The sequence below is a fragment of the Engystomops pustulosus genome, chromosome 7 (assembly GCF_040894005.1).
Source record: "Engystomops pustulosus chromosome 7, aEngPut4.maternal, whole genome shotgun sequence".
Lineage (NCBI taxonomy): Eukaryota > Metazoa > Chordata > Amphibia > Anura > Leptodactylidae > Engystomops > Engystomops pustulosus.
The window spans coordinates 153974562-153985057 of NC_092417.1; the positions used below are offsets into that span (position 1 = coordinate 153974562).

Here is a 10496-nt window from a genome sequence, read left to right on the forward strand (position 1 = left end):
GCAGGGCCCTCACTCCTATTGTTCCATATGACTGTTTGTACTCTGTAATGTAATATTACACTTGTATATGTCCCCTATGATTTGTAAAGTGCTGCAGAATTTGATGGTGATATATAAATAAAGATTATTATTATTATAGGCACACATATAGAGCATATTCACATCACATACAAAATGTACCATATATACATACAGCATATCATATATACATACAGCATATACACATCACAGATACACACACATATGCAGCATATATACATCAAATATATGCTATATATACATATATATAATGTGAGGCATTATATGTATATAATAGCACACATCCTCCATTCTTTAGTGCCAGATCAGATGATGGGGCTCCCTGACACCGCGGGCCGCATGGCTGCTATCTTTGGTGTTACGCCTTTGCATGTATCTTAAGTACGGGTTATAAATATCTCATTAGTAGGAGCTTCAACAATCCATGGCTCAGCAAGTGCAGCACAATACATTGTATAATGGTTGTACCTGGTATTGCAGCTTATCCCCAATGTCTGCAAAGCGACTGAGCTCCAACCAAGAAATGTGACTGCCGGTCAGTTGTGCTATGACAAGGGAGATCACTGGAGTGTGGTCAACCATTTAGTGGGGTGTTGGGTGCTAGACCCAAATTGATTTTATATTGATTACCTATCATTTGGATAGATAAGAAGTTCATAAATATTAGAATTGCCCTTGAGGTTGACAATATATATTGGACCAAAGTAGATTGATGGTAGAGTAATAATTTGGCCAACACAACATTGTAGTCCATATCGGCCCCTACAATCATACTTGAGGTTCAATGAGACCAGACATAGAAGTGTCTTCCTGAGATTTTTTTTGTGTAATCAATTTTTGCCAGATGATAACGATGGCCCTTATTGGCCGGAAGAAGACTTATTATTTTGGTCAATATGTTGTAATGTGTAAGGGCAGGACACCCGAATTCTAATTTATGTTTGTTTGTTTTTTCCAAAAATGTGTCTTATTATATCCCATATTTCTTTTATTTTTTTTTTTTTAATGTTCACTGTTTTATACGAACTTACAAGAACAGGTCATGAGAGTAGGAATTAAGAAACAGATATATTCATCATCAAAATACTAGATGCCTCACAAGATTATGGGAAATTTGAAGAAACTATCTCCCGGTCTGACCTCCATCATATGCATTATTCGGCACCCATTTGCATATCTAATTTCTGCTCCCTCATTTTGTTCCCGATCCTTTGATGTCCACTCAGACCTCCTCTTAGCATCCTCTTGATCGGTGTAGCAATCATCCTAGTTCCCTCTTAGGCCTCAGTTACTTTGTTGCATACGATTCTATCTTCTCGTCCTCTAAATCATCCTCTTTCTCGGTTTGTGTCTCCTTTATACAAGTTAAATAGTAATAGATGCATTAACATATGTGTTTTGATTCCCAGTTTGACCGTATTATAATCTGCGTCTTCCTGGAGAAAGATGAGGAGATTTATCTCCGGAAACTGCCAGAATACTTTCCTTTTGGTGAGTGACTGGAAAATCTGTAATGTTCCTGGAAAAGTGATCAAGATTGTTGTCAGGGCTCTCAGTGCCTTCAAATAACTGTATATAACACCGTTGCTATATATTATATACTGTAACATATTATTATATATCAGCAAGTGCACCTCAAAATGGCTGTCTCTACATCATTATCAAAGGGGCTGTCCAGTAATTTTTATGTTTAAATGAGAGCTTTTAGATTTTGTTTCTTTGTGAAAAAGATGGTGGAGCGCAGTGTGGACAGCTCAGCCAAATTTGCTATAATTTTTCTCTGTGCATCTATTTTATATGGTCTTATCCTAAGTTTTTTGGCACAATATACAATAAATGGGCTGCACTTTAGAACATATGAACACAGTATTACTGATGCAATCCAAACATTTCTACAGACTTCCAATGACATTGTACATGGAATAGGAACGCCAGTAATTATTGGAGGTGACTCCTAGTAAATCTATGCAGGAAGACACATCCTTAAAATCAAACGTGAGACTGAAATATTGCAATCTAATGGATATATACTGTGTTGTGATGGTACAACATTATCACACAGCAATAGCTGGAATCAGAAGTAATTACGTTTTTGGGAATTTTACTCATTAGATGCCCCATTCAAGCATAGCCGTGGCATCTAAGTTGGAAGACATTAGGGGCCTTATGATCACAGTAAAATAAAAAATTGTAAATTAAAAAAACCTTCATGACATACCATGAATTGCAAAATAAAAAGAATTGTGTTTTTGTTTTCAGTACTTTTTTAACTTTTTTTTTCAATCATAAACCAAAAATACATCAGATAGAAATGGATAGGATCAGAAATAACACCATTCCTACACATTATACCTCTTAGATGCCCCCGCATGACCATGGAATCTAAGTGGTAAGACATAATAGGGGGGTTTATTAAGGCTTGTAAAAAAACAAAAATCAGCATTTCAGCTGATTTCTATCTGTTTGCACTCCACACACCACTTTGAGCATGACAGGGCATGGAGCCGAATGGGTGAGGTGGGAAGAGGGACAGAGCGGGTATGTGAATGCCCTGACCGGCTGAATTTACTAAAGTCTCCCCAGAAAACGTTGGAGACTTCTAATGATTCTCCTGATTTCAAACTTGGTAGATTCCAATTTACTAAGAGGCTGGAGCCTTTTAGTAAATCCGGCATGTGTCTAAAATGCCATTCTGGATAAATCCCAATTAAAAGAAAAAAAAAGTTCCCAAAAAATCTCAAGTGAGAAATAAAAAAATAGTTTTTTTGTGCAACCAATACTTTTCTAAAATAAAAGTTCTTTAAATGCAAACAAAAAAAGGAAGGATCATAAATTTTCCCCCGACATAATATTCAAAAAAATAAAAAAAGATTTACATTTTCGGTTTCTCAAAACTGTGCAATTGAAAAAAAAACATATCTACCAGCCCTTGTATGTAAGGTATAATAAAAAAGTTCTGCTTCTTCGAAGGCGAGCTGGAATAACATTAAAAAACATTCATGCCGAAAGCCAAAATGGGCCGTCTCCTTAAGGGTTTAATCGTCAATCGGTAAAAAAGTCGTTTAAAAAGTGAAAATAGAAATAGTCTGAGCAGAGGAAGAGTCAGGACAGCTGCTCCCGGAGCCCAGAGATGAAACCAGCTGAAGAGGCCTGGGTGTTGTGGGACTGTGTTTCCAGGGATTTGTGCTCCTTCTCGCTGCTATGACTCCCTCTCCTTATGTGCACTTCATTATAATACAGCAATTCCCATCTGATTCCTCCCTGCATATAAATACAGGAAGAAATAGAACCGCAAACTCGAGAATACACAGTCCAGCATTTCCCCATAATTGAATTAATTCATCACATATTAGTAAAACCCAGAGATGATTCTTTTCATATTTTTTTTTTCTTTACCGAAGGCAAAAGGGGACAGTAAATTAATTAAAATAAAGAATCGGCAGCATCTTCAAGTTGACTCTTTTCGGGAATTAAATAGACTGAGCTGTATTCATAGCTGCCATTCACTGGGAGAAACAGTATGATTTTGATTTCAATAATAAATGAGAAAGTATATCAACAAAACTGCTGGCGGGGACCGCCTGGAAGTGGCAGCTTCTTGTGTAAAATATGAATTTATCTTTCCTTTTCATCAGGCTACTTTATACAGACTGCCACAAGATTGAAAGCTTTAAAAAATTCAATAGTGAATAATATGATGAGAGATTTAGACCCCCGTTCCCCCCCCCAATGCTCAGAAAGACGGCTTCCTGGTATTGATAATAATGGATGTCGGTTTCCGTAATTCTCATTTAAACCTATACAGTTCTTTACTCTTATTCTTTGATGGGGGGGACCGGTTTTTGGATCCAGTCTGCTTGAATTGTTACACTTCACAACGTTACACTGAAACTTTTTTGGTATTTTTATTGATCCAAGCTCCTCCCACACAGCCTGAACCAATATAGGTGCAATACATCTCCTAACCACACCCACGGTGCACCTAAATTCAAAGATTTCCCCATGTGACTTGTCTGAGCTGCAGGCTGTCTCCGTGTTTGTGCTTCTGTACAGCTCTGTCCCTCCCCCACTGATATCATCTCACCAGGCTGTGACCTCTGAGAAGGAGCAGGAGGTGGTGCTATACAGGAGCACAAAGGTGGGGGGCCAGCTCTGAGGAGGGAGTAACACAGACAAGGCACATGTTGTTTTTTTAAATGCATCCAAACCAAAGTCCAGCCCCTGTGACTACCCCAGGATTTTGTCAGGATGCTAGGTAAGTTGTAACACACAATTATATTGTAATGCAAATGCTTAGAAAAGGCAGAAAGGCACTGCTGGTGTGAAGGGCTTCTGCAACCTGTCTTTAGTGAAAATGAGGTCCCTGGTGACAGGTTCCCTTTAAAGATAAGGATTTAGTCTTTCCAAATGCATCTGTAAACTACTGAACCAGAAATACAGGCAGTTAGAGACCTTTATCTGCAGCTCCAACTATGTCTTTAACTTCCTGGATCTCCGGTCATGTACATCACAGAACCCCAAGTGATTCAAAAGATTCTTACCTGTCCTTTGATACCAAAAGGTTCTAGGTACAACAGAGCCCCAAGTCAGAGGTTTCTGAAGTTGAGCTAATCTTTCAGCCTCTAAAAGTGACTCCTCTAAGGCAAAAAGTAACTCCTCTCAACTCATCTACATATGACTTTGGAGAAGATTTTTTATAGGTTAAAGATGAAAGATGGAATTTGAGAAAGGATATTTCTTACCCTCATTGAGGGACTAGCAGTTTAGTGAGATAAATGCTCATGACAGTGTCGCTTTAATTTACATGGCCATATATTTTGTATATTTGTGACCTTTGACCTATTTGTGACCTATACCTGAGTCCCTTTTTAGTAAGACTCAGATTAATAAAATAAAGGCATAATATATTTTGAATCTGGTTTAGGCCCGTTCCACACTTGCGAGTTGATGCGATGAACTCGCATCACACTCGCAACGCATGCTGCCGGGAACGCACGGCCCGAACTCTGCACCGCGGGAGTAAACTGACATGCTGAGTTCACTCCCGCGGTGCAGCGTTCGGGCCGTGCGAGTTCATTGCATCACACTCGCAATTGTGGAACGGGCCTTAGAGTAGGCAGTCGAAACAGAACTTATTTTCCCTAGTAATAACTCTTTCTGCTTTTCCAGAGTAGCACAGAAGGCGCCCTCTATGTGCGGGGTAAGACTGGTGTGTGAACATCTAACATACTACAGTGTGTGTGCTGAATGCATCTAACAACTGATGAGTTTTATCCTGACCTTATACACACACGTGCATGGTTTGTGTGCATCCTAAGGCTACATGTACACGAACGTACATGTACGTCCCCCATAGATGACAATGGGTGCACACGTGCAGCATAGATGCGACATGTCCTATCTTCCCCGAGAATACGACGAAGTGCGCCATATATTACTATATGGAGGGGTGGGGCGAGCAGCGCTCACCTCCTCCTCCTCTCCCCGGCGCCGACATGCTCCCGCACTCATCGTGTGAATATAGCCTAAAGTTTAGGCACAGATCACACCTATTATTATCTTCTGTCACCAAAACAACAATAACAGAATGCCTTAGATTTCAATACCTTACGTTACAATTCTTTTGCACCACTTCTGTTACTTTAGAATGGAAACGGAAACCAACGGATACCGATGGAAGCCATTAAGGATCCATTGAGATCAAAAAACATTTTAAAGATCTGCTAGATCCCGTTTTAGTGATGGAAGATTATAATAGAGGTCCGAATGCGGGTGTGAACTGGGCCCAAGTTTAACACAAATTTCGCTTACATTAGCCTTTATAAGATCAATAAGTTGAGAGATACTGACCAAGCTGTCAGAGGAGCTCACGGAGGATGGGATGCAGCAGCCTGCAATGTAACAGAAAACATTTATGCTTTAGGAGACAGGCGGTAAGACCTAGACATATAAATTTAGGCAAAACAAAGCAATACAGAAAATACATTCAAATCAGTCCATGGCCTTTAAGACCTTCACTCAAACACTGTTTGACTTTTCTTTTTTTTAGTTTGCATCGTGTTTGTGTCTGCTGCTAAATTCCTGCCTGGAGGGGTGGAGTGAGCAAATCCGAAATCAGCTAAATTGTTTAAGACTTTGGCAGCAAATACTAACAGAAGTCCAGTGCTTATAGGATTTGCTGATGTTTAGATTAAACGTCTTAATTGAGATCTATAAGAAACTGATAAAAGTGATTCTTAAAGGGAGTTAGATGACTAAGCATTCTGTTTCTCTTTTAGATCAAGCAAAGCTTAATCATTTTTTTATTGAAAACATTTTTAGAAATAGTAAATCAATCAGGTGCAAGTATGCTCCACCTAATGTCACCAGAGTAAGATTTTACTGCACAGAGTTTTATGGATTGCTGGAGTGGCTCCATAGCATCTGAGTGATGGGGTAGAGCTACTGAACATGTGTGACCATCTTCATTGCACATATGAGGTGGACATTCTAAGAAGGATTCATAAGAACACCATTTAGGAATGTGTAAGCGAGACAGGAATATTATTATATATTTATCACAAATACAGGCAGTCCCCAGGTTACATACAAGATGGAGTCTGTAGGTTTGTTCTTAAGTTGAATTTGTATGTAAGTCGGAACTGTATATTTTATCATTGTAACCCCAGCCAGAACTTTTTTGGTCTCTGAGACAATTGGAATTTAAAAATGTTGGGTTGTCATAAGAATCAGAATTAACACTAAAGCTTCATTACAGACACCTGTGATAACTGTTATAGCTGATTATTGTAGCCTAGGACTAAAGTACAATAAATTACCAATATCCAGTGGTCTGTTTGTAACTAGGGGTCGGATGTAAATCGAGTGTTCTTAAGTAGGGGACCACCTGTACAAATTATGTTTTGCATGATCTAGTGAAGAAATGTTATATTGAATTGTGGGACAACCTGATGTCATTGTATCTAGACAATATGGCTACTTAGTACATTCTCTGTGTATAACCTAAACCTTTGCATATTCAAGACCTTACTATTTCTGATATATTGATGCAGTGTCTCCGCACTACACATGCATCATGCATCCTCTAAAGCTGAAATAAATGATTGCTCTGGGAAAGTGGGCAAGTAATTTGGAAATAAAAAAATATAGCAAGACCATTCAATAAAGCAATATAAGGCTTCATACACATGAGCGTACAGAAATATGAGTCTGCATTTGGACAGAATTTACAGACGTTTCATCCGCATTCACATCTGTATTGATTTTCCAAGCTTAATAAATTGTTTATGTCACAGTTTTATCTATGTAAGGCCAGATACATACTCATTTGTTCCGGGCGGTTTACATTCTCCCACAGTCCTTGGTCAGCTCAGACATAATATAGACAAACACGTAAATTTAAATTAAGGTATTTTATGTTACATGTAAAACGCTACGGAATTTGATGGCAATATATAAATAAAGATTATTATTATTATTACTACATATAACTTAAAAACTTTGTAAATTATATTGTCAGTGGAAAATGGTTCTTTCTCCACTTATCAGGCTCTTTTCCAGCCCCCGTCTTAAACTGTCATTTAATCTGAAGTCAGTTTACTAGGTCTTGTTAAAGCAAGATGGAGTGCAGCTCACAGAGGAGAGGTATCAGATAACAGTTCACTATATAATTCTCTGGAGAGGAGAGGGGGCAGGAATTTGCCTCTTCTGAGTTTGAGAAGATTTGCAGAATTCTGAATAATTTAAGTACCTTATAAGACGTTATTTCACATTACCTATGTTGATTGATTCCGGGGGGTGGGAGCAGGCGTGTCTGTGGCTCAGTCTCCTCTCCTCCACATTCATCCATCCCCCATCCCCACTTCCTGTTATGCACATTGAGCAGGAAGGGAGCGAGGGGGATCATGTGGAGTAGAGGGAGAATGCATATGGAGACTGAGACACAGGCTGCTGCAGCTGGCCCACTTCCCCCAGGACTCACCGCATGCTGGTGGCTGGGAGCCGGGTAAAGTGAAATAAAGTTTATAAAGTATTTTTAAAATCAGCATAGCAGAGGCTATTGGAACCTGTCACTAGCTAAAAATGACATTCCTAGGGACAGCTTCGCTTTTAAAATGCATAAATAACGCTGTTTTTTGGAACTTTTTATGTACAGCCAGCTCTACATTCAAAGTGGGTGCAAGATCAGGATCTCCAACCTCCTTTTCAATGTGTATTAGTGGTTAAATCTCAATCTATAAGACATTGATGTATATTCGATGGATACATCCATGAAGGGTTTTTGTACTTTAAAGGGAATGTGCCAATGCCTTTGTCAGCATTCTGAATTATTTCAGTAGTTTTTAATAGTTTATTTGACATTATCTGCCACTAGTGTGTAGTGAGGCACTGGAGGGGCAGCTGCATCCTGTGTGTATGTGTCAGTCTCCTCTCTTCCACACTTATGCAGCTCCCTCCCGATCCCTACTTCCTGTTATGTGCATTGAGCAGACAGGAGAGGGATGGTGTGGAGGAGAGGAAGAATGTATGAGGAGACACAGACACATACAGGCTGCAGCTGTCCCTCCACTGAGACACCACATGCTACTGGCAGAGAGCCAGGTAATGTGAAATAAACAATGATAAACTACTGAAATCATTCATATTGGAACCTGTCATCAGCTAAAAATGACATTCCCTTCGCAGTGTTCTGATATTTAAAGGAGATCTTAATGCACAGCACTTCCCATAATATTATCTTTTGTTATTTCTGATTAATATGTCAGAATGTAGCTCAGAAGGAAACATAGAACACACCCTGGATGATATATATTACATACTTAGCATTAATCTTTGTCTTTTCCCTTACAGATTGGGCGCAGGTGTCCTGTAAGCTATAGCATCGTGTGCACGGACTGATCCTGGAAGAACAGAAGATCTGCCTTCTCTCCTGCCACACTTTTGTTTTTCTCTGATATCAATAAAATCAATGCCCTAATAGTGTGATTATTTACCCCAAACAAAAGGCAGCAGAAAAGACACAAGAGGGACGTCCCTCCCTAATCATTTCATTAAAAGCTGAGCCTAAAACCACTTATCGATCTGCTCTTCCATTAATCTGAGACGTCACATTGAGAAAAGATAGAAGCTGAGACGGTGTCACAACATTCAGGGAATGCAACAAAATGAATAAACATACATTTTACTATGGAGAGAAAATTTGGAAAGGCCGGCTGCACTAGTTACCCAAAATATCATTGAGGTCGACAGAACACAGCCCAGGCCTGTACTCCAGGGATCCATTTGTATTGCATACAGAAAACTGGCAGAGAAGGCAGAACCTACCCCAATGTCTGGACTCTGTCCTTAGTCCAAAATATTGAGCCATCGGGGAACGCTGGGTGACATCCATTCTTAAAGTACAAAATAATTGTATAACTACACCGGTTCACTACATGGGACATCCTGGTTTCCGGAGTACCACACAATTGCATGGCATGGCATTATGTGGTCATCCTTGGCAAAAAAAAACTTTTAAACCTATGATAATGAGTGGAGGGGGTAAACTCTGGGGGAATTACCAGGGCCCCTCTGTGCTGCAGAGTCACAGGCTGTTACACTATGCAGGAGCACTTCCTTTGCCTCATGTAATTTCAGCAGAGGGTGTTTAAGCACAAAGGAAGGAGGCCATGGATAACAAATATAAGAAGATTACCACAGTCACGGTGCCTGGATCTATGAGTAAGTGTCCCTGGTTTATCATGGTTGAAATTTCCTTTAACCCCTTAACGCTCTGCGCCGTAGCTCTACGGCGCAGAGGTATAAGGGATGTATGAAGAGGGCTCACGGGCTGAGTCCTCTTCATACAAAGGTGGGGGTTTTTGCATAATGCATAAAACCCCCACCGCTAATAACCGCAGTCGGTGCTAGCACCGATCGCGGCTATTAACCCCCCCGTTGCCGCCGGCGACTTTGCCGGCGGCAACGGGGGGGTTAATAGCCGCGATCGGGCGCCGCCATCTTTTTTTCGATCGCCACGCCCCCGAACGTCATCGGGGGGGCGGCGATCGGTTGCCATGGTAGCCCCGTGTCTTCTTTTCACACGAGGCTATCTGGCAGCTGCAGATTTGTTACAATGAGCCAGTGGCTCATTGTAATGAATGTGCTGCAAAAATGCCATATATTGCAATACAGAAGTATTGCAGTATATGGTAGCAGCGATCTGACCATCTAGGGTTAATGTACCCTAGATGGTCTAAAAGATAGTGAAAAAAAAAAAGGTTAAAAAATAAAAAACATTTATAAAATATTAAAAATTCAAATCATCCCCCTTTCCCTAGAACTGATATAAAACATAATAAACAGTAAAAATCACAAACATATTAGGTATCGCCGCGTCCCAAAATGCCCGATCTATCAAAATATAAAAACGGTTACGGCCGGCGGTGACCTCCGAGGCGGGAAATGGCGCCCAAATG

At 40.1% G+C, this 10496-nt stretch overlaps 1 protein-coding gene across 2 annotated transcripts in view; it reads left to right on the forward strand.

Moving 5' to 3' along the window:
* The window catches only part of MACROD1 (mono-ADP ribosylhydrolase 1), a 490176-nt gene extending 481160 nt beyond the window's left edge, over nucleotides 1-9016 (forward strand). The window contains exons 9-11 of one of the 2 annotated variants that reach the window (XM_072118356.1): nucleotides 1449-1530; nucleotides 5209-5239; nucleotides 8890-9016. In XM_072118356.1, coding sequence (XP_071974457.1) covers nucleotides 1449-1530; nucleotides 5209-5213 — 87 coding nt within the window. In that variant the 3' untranslated portion in view covers nucleotides 5214-5239; nucleotides 8890-9016. The remainder of the gene's footprint in view (nucleotides 1-1448; nucleotides 1531-5208; nucleotides 5240-8889) is intronic. The other variant, XM_072118355.1, reaches the window with a different exon arrangement.
* The last annotated feature ends 1480 nt before the right edge of the window (nucleotides 9017-10496 follow it).